Source organism: Homalodisca vitripennis, chromosome 2, assembly GCF_021130785.1.
Source record: "Homalodisca vitripennis isolate AUS2020 chromosome 2, UT_GWSS_2.1, whole genome shotgun sequence".
Classification (NCBI taxonomy): domain Eukaryota; kingdom Metazoa; phylum Arthropoda; class Insecta; order Hemiptera; family Cicadellidae; genus Homalodisca; species Homalodisca vitripennis.
This window is the reverse complement of record NC_060208.1, coordinates 232,905,023-232,918,714: the sequence shown is the minus strand read 5'-3', so window position 1 is coordinate 232,918,714 and position 13,692 is coordinate 232,905,023. Positions and strand designations below refer to the sequence as shown.

Genomic DNA, 13,692 nt, shown 5'->3' with positions numbered 1-13,692 from the left:
GGTGATAGTAGCATGAGATATAGAGACTTCTGAATGCTAAAACATATGTAGTCTACGAAAAGAACCTTTATACCATTGGCCTGATCCCTTGAATGTCACCACATCATGAGCTTTATTTTCTCTCAACACTTGTTTGTGGACTATGTAATACTTGATAACCAAAACTCAAATGGAAATAAATTACATTTCCACATGTATAAATAATTCCTTATATTTGGCCTATCTAATTTTCAAATTACTTACGTGCTCTAAATAATCTGTAGTAATTTGCAGCAACCATGTACATGTACTCACATCTTCTGTCACCCATGTGATATACTCTGGTTCATAACAAAAGTAATTGCAGCAATTACCCAAATCTTTATTACCGTAGCTTTGTTGATATGTAAACCGTACCAGCTAATAAACCAAGATTAATGAACTGGCCACATAAAAGTATCAATGAAACACTTAAACAACTTTCTATAATTTCATTTATTGTATTGTGTTAAGTAAAAAACATTGATAATAAAAATGATTTCACATTACAAATACAGACAACAAATACAATTCAATGAAAAGTTCAGAAGATTGTGTAAAAAGTCTGAAACACCTATAAACTCTATAAGATCGACACCTACTCTTATATACAAAATATGTTATAGTGTCTTTTAAATCTAATCCACAACAATTGTGTTGTCAACACAAAAACAAAAAGGAAAAATCACTATAATTGCTTCATTTCAACAACAAAAAAAAAAAACAATAAATAACTGTAACAAAATAATGAAAACAAAATCGTTCGCACAACGAACACTCTATAGAATATTAAAAGTGAAAAATATGGCACATGCACTCAGGGTAACTTGCTGTGCATGTCTAAAACTTCTAAGTACCGACCATAAAAACATCTATATATTTATATAATATATATTTAATATACTGTTAACAATAATTCATATAGAGAGTTTTGTTTATATACATTCATAGAATCACACCATTTCAACATAATTATTTTTAACTAAATAATTGAAGATTCTTTAGCTTAAGAAGTCAAGTAGGCTTCTCCCTATTTTGTGCGTTAGTTTCTGACCAAATCAATGGCGACACATTTATCATAGTAGTAATAATTATAAGCGTTTTAAGTATCCTATAGGAAATATATATTAGTGTGATGCAAGTATGGCATCACAAGCTGAACATTAATGCTTTGGCACTATCTTACTTACTTTAATTAAAACCCAAGAGATCAGCTTGGCTTTGAGTTACAATTTAAAATTGTATGAAAAACGTATATAACTAATTTTCTAAATAAGAACTTCTAAACCACACACTTCACAGTTGTTAAATTGACGCCTAAGACATATGAAACATACTTTAGTGCTCAAGAAAATGTGGGTTTTAACACTTGAATTTTAAAGTAGCAAATTAAAACTTCAAGAGATCACTTTCATTTTGAACACTACATAGAGCCACAATTTATAAAAAAAAAAAAACTGAACAAAACTTCTAATCACTCATTTAACTGACACGTAAGACCATACCAAATAGATTTGGAAGTGCTCAAGAAAATATGGTTTTTTATACCTGAACTTTTAGTTAATTATGTACAAGAAAACGAAACACTGATACAGTTGATATAAAAATTGGCATAATAATAAATCATTGCTAAATTAATTAATTTAAAAAGTAATTCTTTGAAAAAATGTACTGATAATATTATTTCTTATTTGGACTTCATTAAACACGAAAATTAAATTTTATTCGAAACAACCGACTACAACACAATTATCCAGAATATATTAGGTTCAAATCCAAAACTGTCCAAACACTATAAAGCATGCAAACCTAAACTAATTAAATCTAATGCTACACATCTTTTTCTCTTATCCACAGAGCGAAAATAGCTAAAATTGGTTTAACTAATGGTACTATATTACAACCCTACTGACCAAATTAACTTCAAACGAATTATATATTACATAATGTAAGAATTAGTATAATTCTCCTTTATTTAAAATTTTCATTCTTTAGGTACTCAAAGCATTCATAATCAAAGTACACAATATTCAATCTCAAATATTGTATGGTCCCTCCCACTATCCTTTAAAGCACAAATTAAACTATTTGTGTTCACATAATTTCGTATTTTAACCTTGACCACTGAAAAAATTAAATTAACATATTTAAAATAAACATATTTTCATAGAAATGTACCATATTCAGTGTCATATGGTGGGAGGGGTTCACTCAATGTGAACTGGAGCTAGACTTAACATTCCACATACTTATAACCAACAAGCCAAGATGAAAACTTCTATTGAAACGTTGTATACATATTATTATTATTAATAATAATATTACAGTTAATTTTTAACAGTTTCTTTTACATTCTAACAAAATAAAGCAGTTTCTGTTTGAAACAACATATTCAAATAAACATACAGTATTTAAATTTACAGTTAATGATAGATATATAATTTTACAAAACAGTCAACATACATTTTAAATATATGTGGGTAAACAATAAACTGAACACATATTTAAGTCAGTTTCCTGTCACTAAACTTTCAGACAAAACCCACTCTAAATTCCTTATTTTAGATTGTATTATTATTAACAAGCTTGTATATCAAACAATTCAGAACAAAGTAAGAACATTAAAAGCAACAATTTAGTTGATTCATTGGTAGGCTACTGGTAAAAATTTTAAAATGAATTACTTAAAAGAACTTGAATTTCTCTTCGAGTTGTAAATTGATGAAAGATTAACATGTAAACAAAATTCACTTAATTAGGGAAAAGTTATTTAACGTACGAGACAAAAATAGTTGGGATGGAGAAAATTTGTATTTCAAATGTATATAAAACATCCTTCTGTTTAATATATATGATCAAACACTCCAATAAATGACAAATTTTTATTTTTGTCATTCAACAAAAATAAAAATTTGTCATTTATTGGAGTCTTTTATCATACTATATTAAGCATTTAATTTCCAATAAGAGGAAGCTGGCAAAATGTATACAACCTTCTGTATTTATGTTAAATCTTTCCAAAGTATATTCTGAGGGTAGAAATAATACATTTTCTTATAAAGAAACATCTATTAAACGTTTGTTCTTGGAGCAACAGGCTTCAATAAAAAGCAACCCAAAAATCATACTGTCCCCTCCGTCTATCATACTCCCCCAAGAAATGGAGCTCTACTTAAAGTTTCAATAACATTTTACCGTAAAGAAAAATGGTACATAATTTTTTTACTTTAGAAATAAAACAGTAGGTTAATGTTTTCCACAATAAAGAATGACAAACCTCTCAGTCAGCTACCAAATGAGCTGGTTATTCTTGCTTAATAAATCCTCTAACTAATAACCACTGCATCTCACAATTACTGTAGTTAAATATAACTTATTTTTATAACGTTTTCAAAAATTAATAGAAATACATCAACTAATTAATTGTTTTTTCTCATATTGTGTTGGGTGGAAAATTAAAACACCCAAGCTACTAGAGTGATATTTAAAATGGAAGCCAAAACTTAGGCAAAAAGATGTGGAGTGCAAGCAAAGATATGAAGAGATGAATGTATAATGAATGCTATCAAGCATGGTACAATCTGCTTTCTGTAACTTCATTTAACCATTGCTCCGAATTAAGTTCCTTTAATTCATTACGGTAGAAGATTTCATAGTAATAATGCAAAACTATGACTTTTCTTGTGAAGATACTTACTTATAACAAGATAACTCATTCTTTCATGAGTTTTATATAAATTTATACTTCCACAAAATTCCTTCAATTGTTCTCGATATTTCTTCAAATATTAATTTACCCATTCATCACTAATTCCAGTATTTTGAACATGTGGTGAATACCCTGTTACAAGTTTTTGATTAACAGCAAGCTGGATTATTGGAGGACAGATTAACAGGAATGTACTGTTAATATCAAATACCAGTGTTGCTAATTCGGAAATTGCAAATCAGCACAAGCAACTGCAGAAAAGGTAACCTGTAAACTTGGAAACCAGTTCACAAGTTTTAAATACTGTAGTTACATTATATAGGCTAACTGGAAACTAACATTCTTACAGTATAAGACATTTAAGTTGTATGTACCACTTTTTGAGTCACAGATATCAAATGTGAAAGTAAATCAATAAAACTATCTTCTATAAAGGCTAAACAGTTGACAACACAATTTAATATAATTACTTCCTATAATCCCAGAAAAATTTAAGTAGTAGTCAAATTTATAAAGTCACAACTTAGTTCAAATTAAATTAGCGAAAACTTTTGATTTCTCAAAAACTTTATGCGAGGCATGTTTTTAAGTGAGTACCGTTTTTAATTTCCGCCTCTGCAGCATTGCGGTGGATGTCCTGCAGTTACACTCTCTGTTAGAAAACCATAGATGCAATTAGGCAAAAATCTATTGTTTCTACATCTGTTAATGCATACTTCAAATGCCCTTGTTAATTAAGAATCCCGCAGACTGTGAAGTACGTGCCGCTATTTTTTTTCTTGGTGCTTAAGGTGTGAAAGCAGTTGAAATTCACTGGTAGAATTGTGAAGTGTATGGAGAAAGTATTAATAGTGATGGAATGACATTCAAATGGGTAAGAGTTTTGATAGATGGCAAAAGAATGTTCAAGAGTGGACAATTATCACTAATGATTTGGTGCAGAAAGTGAATGATATAAAGAGAAAACAAACAGACATTTCACAATTTCATTGTTATCAGAAGTTTCCTCAAGTTTCAAAAAGTATTCTGTATGACATTTTTAGTGAATGTTTAAAATATCGAGAAACATGTTTTTCTGTATGACGATGTTGTCCACATGGGGTAAAACAAAAGCGAGGTCACACCACACCACTTTGCTGGGGACAATTCAATAATCCCCCTAGCAGCCCCACTTTAGCGCTCAGTGACTACAATTTGTTCTTTAATCAGAAGATCCACTGGCCCGACTACAATAATATCAAAATGATCACATTGCAGTCACCATTAAATCAAGTGGCAATCTTCTATAACAACAGTATACAAAAGGTTGTTTTTAGATATGATAAGTGCCTTAATATTGATGACAATTATAAATAAAAGTAGATTTAAGAGATAAAATCACTAATGAGATAAAAGACTTTTATATAAAAAAAAATAGTTAAAAAAAGTTTACATGATTTTTTTTATATCAAGACTGTAACTACTTAAAAAACATGCCTCGTATTATACAGAACAGCATGAACAAATTTCCAGACTGGTCTGAAAAAAGTAAAACATATAACTTATAACTGTCACATGAAGTTAAAAGTTTTTTTTTTGGCATAAATTTATTTTAGTATATACACAATACATTTGGTTCAAATTCTAAAAATCAAACAAAGCATAATCAACTTCTTTTTAGAATCTTTGTTTCCTTAATATATAATTTCTGCTTCTGGTTTGACTATAATTTATTACTAGTTAAATTTCTAAACGATAAATAAGCATTTATTTATCTTGAAATTGAGGAAAAAATATGTATAAACGCAATCAACTATTTATGTAATATACACAATACAGGTTTTCTTATTATACTTCAATAATAAAAAGTCACTAAAAAGCCAATCAATTAAGAGAAAAAATAAAAAAAACTTCACTTTTAATCACTGATATGGATGGCGACATTGTGCTTTTTTATTACAGTTAACAGTGATGTTTCAATGGAATGTGATATTAGGTTGTGGGGCAAGAACCAAAACATAAAATGAAAAATCATTATTTACACTAAGCCATCATTTTATGTACACATTATATACAATAACACTAAGTAATTGTTATTAAGCTAAAATATTGCACAATTCATGGTAAACAATACTTATTTCTAAGCAAACCTTTACTATCTTGGTATAAAATTGACTTCGTAAAGAGTGTACTTAATAGGCCTATTATGCATGCAGAAATGCTCAATTTATAATTATAAGTTTTCTGTTTGAAGCTGAGTAAAACTGTTGAGATAGAATGTAAAAAATAAAAAGCAAAAATAACTATCTTTATAAGAGCAGCATGTCACAGAAACTTCCACCATGTTCATTGTGTGGCTGTTCGAATAGAAATTCAAAGTATATAGATTTATTTTTTATCCGCTGATTTAGCAATTGTGAAAAAATAAATTCAAATCTGTTTTGTTAGTTAAATGTAATTTATTCATCTCACTCAATTATCAAATATCCAATAAATATAGCCAATTTTGGTCTAATCACGCTTGATTTAAATGATCAAAAATATTAAGTAAAATTTACTGTGAAGAAATATTTACTTGTTGTAAATCAAACTATATTTTAGAAAACATCAGTATGGGATCTACAATTATATAATTTGGCTTTATTATTCTAAAATGTTGACCATTGAATTACACATCATAAGGTTTTTTTTGTTTTGATCAGCTAAACATATTTTTTAAATTAAAATTAAAAATTAACTCCAATTCTAGAACAAACTTCTTGTGAGTGTTTTAACCCTGCAACTGGTAAATATCTGATATAATATTTTTTAACATTGCTTATATTTTTTTTTATAATTTCTTTCAAATATATTCAAAAAGTATCTGTACTGATACGAATTGAGAGAAGAACATTCAATGTATAAATAATACACTTTCTGAACATTTTAATATCCTGTTGCATGTCTACACTGCGATGAGCCTGTGCTTTGTTGACTCAGCTAGTTCACTGCGCTAACATTAGTCTACCAAACAGCTGTTGTTACTTTATTTACTAGTAGTGTTTGTTTATTTTTCTGTTGTTGTGAGCGTGTGTTTTAGCGAGCTGATACTGTTAAAATAATTAAGTGTATTACCAGTTCCAGGGTTAATGGAAATAATATTTACAATCTCGTCCCATACTTTACCAACAAGCTTTCTTAAGTCTCATAAAATCTATTGGTCACTAAATAATATTTCCTATAATAAATCTATTAATATTACAAACAATATACTTTGACAACCAGTAACGGTTTGCTTTGATCCTTTGTAAAAATCAAAACCCAATGATTAATACATGTTTCTACTCAGTGATGTTTTGTATGTTAAACGTTACAGAAAACGTTAACTAAACAAACTATTACATCAGATAATAATTATTGTTTATCACACAAGGTATATTCAGTAGATATTATATTTATTTTCCATAATCCTGTTTGTTTTGTAATTTATTGAAACAGTATTTTCATTTTATTATACCATTATTAGAGAAATATTCGAATTAATTTTTAAAATATATAGCATTTACAACATGTGTCTGGTAATTTATTTTCTGTATGAATTTGTTTTAAATTCAAGGAAACAAATGTCACTCATTTATTTTATGTAAATTTATTAATAAATAGTACATTTTTAATTGGAACATGGCTCAATATTTTGTACAAGAGATGGATCAGTTCCATTTAAAATAAAATACATTTAAACTTTTACTGCTGAAGTTAAAATTTGAAAATTTAAAATAAATTCCTCTCGCTTGGATACTCAAAGTTAATGTTATGCAATCCAGTATGATACAAACAATATATGCTATCTTACCAACCAAAAATACTTTTCAGTAAAGCCACATTAATGAAAAATGTTGGTACAAAATGGTGTCTTGAGATACTTAGTATTTTGTATAATACAATGTTTACACTACTGTAGTAATAGTGTAGCATGCAATGGATGAACAATCCAGGATCATTACAATTCCAATTCTCCACACTGAGATGGTCACATACTGGCATATTGTATTGAACTATTGAGTTTTAAATAATTATTTCTACAACAATTTTCTTTGTAAGTCGGATAAAAGATTAGACATTTTTGAAGTAACAAAACAAACACAATTTACTGGTCAGATAAAATTCAGAATTCCTTTTGAATGGCCGTTTCACAATGTAAAGTAGTTACTGATGGATCCAACAAACTACACATAGCAATGTGGCAAATACAACAAATTAACATAAGAATGGTTTAACTTTAAATTTAAAAATTAAAATGCACATCCAGGATAAAAACATTACAAATATTTTTTCATTATGCAATATATTATTCTCTTTCTCATGTCTACACTGATTCAAAGCTAGATTTCCTTTAAGATTGAAATATTACTCGGCTAAGTTCATAGGGAATCAACATTTTCAAAGAATTAGTGTTAGATTTTCTTCAACAAAAAAAAATTTAATATAAATAATTTGAGTTTGATATTTTTATTAAAATGTTTTTAATAAATTAATTTTAACAATCGACTGACATTAACCTAATTAAATTCATGTAACATATCTGATCTAAAGAACATTGAGCAAAATTTATACTTTTAATTAAGACTAGATACAAAGAAATTAAAAAAATAAACCCCTTAAACTCGTGTGAAAACTTAAATATTTGAGCAACATCAATTAAGAGAGAAAGGAATAATTACAAACAGAACTAATATTTACTTAAGCAAAAACTGATTTATTTAGGTCTAAGCAATCAATGAAATAATTATAGGTATATTGATATAATTATTTATGAAATATAGCAAAAAAGCTAAGTTTTAACATGAGGGATTAATAGGATAGAAAGAGCAGGCTTACCTTTGCCAGATTGGAAGGATATTCCTCTTTTTCTTTAACAGTCACACAAATGGGATATTTCTTGCCCACTTTATTTTGTCAATGTGTGGTTAACAAAATCCCCAGTGGGCATGAAATATCCCATATTTGTGTTCTTTTTAATACATCTATGTTTCCCTCCAAGTGCTGATTAAATTTTTACCAATGCTGAGCCACTTTGCTACCTCGTGCATACTTGCATATTTTTTCAGAAAATTAAGGAGAATAAAATAAAAATAAATTAAACCACCTATCTTTACTTAAAACTGTTGATATATGATCGATAAAATATATCGATTGTGTTATGTTTGATAGAGAATTGATTTCTGAGTAATATTGTAGAAAATATATCTTGATACGAAAAGAACGAGAAGAAAGATATGAAAGAACTAGTGAATCCATGTTTTAACTGTCCCGATCAAGACAGTAGCACTGAGAATGACACTCTAACCACCCTGATCAAGATGGTTAACGCTTGGAGGGATAAGAGGAAGAGGAATATCCATCTAATCTGGTAAAGGTAAGACTGCTCTGCATATTATATATAGATATCTGAGAGTTGGTGTGTTTCATGCACAATCCTCCTCTACTAGATATTCCAAGGGAATATAGATCACTCACAACCATCACCTAATTAAAACTAAGCAGTTAAAAAATTTCTCCTTGGTCTGAAGGTTGTTGTATTTAGGAAAAACTTCATTGGTAATTGGAGTACATATAAGAATATGCGTAAAAATATCTGAAATGTGTTTCTTAAAGAAGTCTACAATCAACGTAAAAACAAGAATGAATGTTCAACAGAACCTATTTTTAGAATTTAGCCGAATAGTAAACATAAAAAACTACGGGTTTAAAGCACTATAACACCTGGACAAAGTAGATGACATAGTTTCTTCTCTTTATTAAGAACCCAACAACATGGAGAGAAAAAAGCATATACCCTTTCTGATCCCAAGCATTTGAAAATTGTAGTTTAAAATTTCTTGCATGGCTTATTAAGAATCATTCAGCTGCAGATCCAAAAATTGAATTACAGAACGGGTTGAATATATAATACAAAAATATAAAATTCATCGTTCATAAAAAATCAGTACTGTAAATTCAACACTATGAACTGAATTTAAATAAATCTTAAAATAAAATAAAATCAATGTTTAGACCTAAATAAATATTTCAGTTTATAAGATTTCGCTACAACACTTCTGTTTATTTTGTCTACACGTGGGGGGCTTTTAAAAAGCCACGACTTTCTCCATACGTTTTAACATGTTTATGGCACTCTCCGACATACTGTCCATTACAATGAAATTCTCTTGATGTAAACGGAACAGACCAGAAAATAATAGTACTATAGATACACTCTTATCTTGTTGGAGTCCTCACGAGGTGAACCTCACTGGATCCTGTCCAGTCTGAAATGTTCCTCGGCATTGGGATCTGTGATGATCTCCGTCGGGTCGGTCAACATCTGCAGGCCATCCACATCGATCGGCACGAGGCCCTCACGCAGACAATCGTCCGAGAGGAACAGGTCGGAGTCGAAGCTGCCTGCCATCGCACAGCCCAGCTCCTTGGCCAGCTCTGCCTCAGCTCTACTGGCTAGCTCCTCCGCCGTACTCGAGAAGTCTGCCACAGAACGTGCACATATGAACCTTACTCGGTTTCTTCATCCAAATGTGGTCATGAAATCTGATCCCAGATCTATAGGCAATGATGGATTTAAACATTTTCTAATCAGTACAATTTTGCCAATTTAGTGAGAAAGTCACACCACACACAACATACATTACTTTGTTGTCTTAGATGCTATGAATTACTGAAAATAAATAATATTAAGTAGTAATTACTAAAAAAATAAGTATTTCAGAGATATTTCTTTAATTTGCCAAACCAAATGCAGGGTGGAAAAATTTGTCCACTGCCATTATTTACTTTTTCGTACTTATACTATTCCAACAAGTATAAAAGCGTACAATTTAAATAATTATTTATTTAGTTCTGAAAAAATTAACACAACCACCATGTGGTTGTTTTTCTCATGCAAAGAATCAAAATATACTATGGTATTGTAAGTAATACTAGATTACTAGCCTACTAAAAGAGAAATAAATGTATTCACTTTAAATTTACAAGTTTAGATTAAGAAGTTGGTGGATATGCAAATAGATTGTTATATCACTTTTACCACTAAAAAAAGTGAGTCTCTAACTTGATGAAATCAAAACACACTACTTAGCAACTTAATGATGGATCACAGAGTGGACCTAAAACACAAGTCTGTTGTACTTCCTGACATCTACTAATAACACTATTGAGTTTTTATTTGTTTACTTACATCTTTTGTAAACTTGTATTTTCAACTCTTTAAACTAAGTTCATAATATATTTGATAGTTGAGTCTTTGGCTCGTCAAATTAATGGCAAACAGGAGTTGGGGTCCTCTTCACAAATAAAAATTAGTTTTGGTGAAAAATTGGTTTTCTTTAAAATATAATAGTATTTCCATAATATTACTATTCATTCATACAAATGTTGAAATTGCCCATTAAACATTAACTCTTAGTGATGTAAAGAATAACATTGATCCAACAATGTTGAAGGACAAAAAATTTCAACATTGCATTGGTCTTTGATACTTTTCAAATGACGTAATTGTTTACAGAACTATAAATTAGGATGTACAGTAATTAACAGGTAGATGACAAGAGCTAAGGCCAGTTGTGACTTTCAAAATTAGAGTTAGAATCTTTATTTGTACAAACACATTACATCATTGCTGCAGAGCAGCTGTAACAAACATTAGGAATAATCTTAATCTAAAACTTTAAATTTTTTAAGTTACTAAAATGCATTATTGTTAATGCCTAAATATAACAAAAGGGGATAAAATAACATTTATATTAGTCTAAAATATTGTGTAATTAAAAAAATCTTGTATGTAGTATAATAGGCTTTCCAAATAACATATGTTTATTTTTCCATCAAAATGAATGCTATTTTTGTACGTTTCTGAAAATGTATTATAAAATATAATGCATAAATAAACTAGACTATTTTCAAACGTGATAGTCTATGATGAGGATATTGAAATGCCTCTTTGTCCTTCTCCTTTCTAGTACTATAATTATAAGAAAATGAAAATATGTTATAAATATACTCTATTTTTGACATACACTATAGTAGTGTTTCATAAATAAATACATATGTTATGGTTGATAAAATTAATTTTAAAAAGGGTTTTCCAAGTTGACAAGAAGAATATTTTGTTATAATTATTAAACATGTAATATTTTGTAATTTGAAAAGCCTGATTCCACCCTGATGCATTTCCCACATAATTAGTCTATACAGGAAAATTGATTGGATTAAAACATCTGCACATTAAAACCCTCTACTGAAGTACAATGTAATAAAACTGACAGGAAAAAACAGAAAGAAGAAAGAAAAACTTTTACAAACGGAAGCTATGTGAAATTACTAACTTAATTTTAAAGCATTTTTTGTAAAATCCAAAACAGGCGAGACTTTCAAAATACTATTTTATCATTGCCACAAACAAACTTTACTAAGTCATTTTTAGATTGCTCTGTACAAAAAGTTAATTAAACATTTTTTAGAGTAATTCACAACTGAATTATTCAGCACAACCCATTTTTATAGATTCAACAAAGAATTTGACACAGAAGATCTCTTTTCACTTAATGTATTTGATCTCTTTTCACTTAATGTATTTTTTGTAATTACACCAGTAATATCATCTGCACAAAGAGTTAATTTTGAATAGTAATGGCTTAATATGTAATTTGATATAAATAATACAAGGAATTGGTCCAAAAATGGAACCTTGTGGAACACAAAATTATACTTTTTACTCCAAAAAAAGTATTTTACACAAAATTTGAACTGATATATGTTCTATAATGCATGTTACTTAAATATGACTGAAACAATCTCAATATACTTTCCTCTACTTCTACATTTTAAAATAGTGGCCACCCCTCGTCCAATCTCTACTACAAAGACAACGACATTTATTATGGGTTGAGATTGCATTATTTACTGTCAGCTCTTTCCAGAGCCACAGTAAACTGGAGTGAGATTTCAAAACACAGAAGCAATAAAGCCTCTTAAGGCCAATAATCTTATCTGTCCATCACTCTACCTTCAAAATCTAGGTGATGTCTGGAGTCTAGATAATCCTCCAACTCCTCTACTATGAAGTTAGATCCCTCAAAGATTTGATGATAAAAGAGTAATGATTTATGGAACGACTACCTATAAAATTATAACATTTTTTAATGCTATGATTCCCTTAAACTCACTGACAACGATTTGAAAGTGATGGTTAAGTATAAAACTACCAAAAGAACCAATACTTCCATACTTGCACACGTACCAGTGAGAACTATATCTGGAATACTGGAGGGCGTATTGGGCGTTGTTTGTGCACTATGCCTGGAGTACTGCAGCTGCTGGGAGGGCGACGTGCTGAAGTAGCCAGGATCCGTTGTTAACTCTTGGGGACATGCGTCTTCTGTCTGTCAACAACCATAGCATTCTCAGCACGGTTTACAGTTACAATTGGAGTTCGATCTATGCTAGCCTAGAATTGGCAGACGAGTTAAAGGGATGAGTATGACTTATCTAGGAATGGGTACATTTTACTGAACTAAGGTTGTGCCATTGTGTCATTTTAAGTCGTGATACTAGAAATAGGATTTCTCTAGGCCCTATATGATCTGCAAAATAAATAAAGTAAAGTGAATTGCCTGTATTAAGAAGGTGCAATTGATTTTTATTGAGATCATTTTTTTTCAAGTCAGATAATTTAAATAAAGGCAGAAAAAGAACAAATGTTTTTGATCACTACACAAGGAATTTCAAGGAGGAAATTTAGCCAATTTTGTAACCACGTTCGAATAAAAGCTGCTAAAGATAAATATATAACGTTTTTCCAGTACATAAATGAATTACTGCTTCAGGGAGTAACATATTTTTAATGGTTTATGACGTAAGGTAATTAAAGGTTTATATTTTACTAGCTGTTACCCGCGGCTTCACACGCAATCTTTAGAACCGAAGTCTTTATATTACTTAGTAAAAGCAATTAT

The 13,692-nt window shown here is 29.5% G+C and overlaps 1 protein-coding gene and 1 long non-coding RNA gene across 6 annotated transcripts in view; both read right to left on the bottom strand.

Moving 5' to 3' along the window:
* Nucleotides 1-455: 455 nt before the first annotated feature.
* Nucleotides 456-7,192, bottom strand: LOC124355490. Its single transcript, XR_006921767.1, has 2 exons — nucleotides 3,012-7,192; nucleotides 456-2,853 (listed from the first exon to the last, which is right to left on the bottom strand). It is a non-coding gene; the product is annotated as an uncharacterized LOC124355490 (long non-coding RNA).
* A 2,266-nt stretch (nucleotides 7,193-9,458) lies between these two features.
* Nucleotides 9,459-13,692, bottom strand: part of LOC124355489 (CREB-regulated transcription coactivator 1) — a 66,371-nt gene continuing 62,137 nt past the window's right edge. For all 5 annotated transcript variants that reach the window (XM_046806641.1, XM_046806640.1, XM_046806642.1 and 2 more), the window contains 2 exons: nucleotides 12,978-13,119; nucleotides 9,459-10,207 (listed from right to left, as the gene is read on the bottom strand). In XM_046806641.1, coding sequence (XP_046662597.1) covers nucleotides 9,975-10,207; nucleotides 12,978-13,119 — 375 coding nt within the window. In that variant the 3' untranslated portion in view covers nucleotides 9,459-9,974. The remainder of the gene's footprint in view (nucleotides 10,208-12,977; nucleotides 13,120-13,692) is intronic.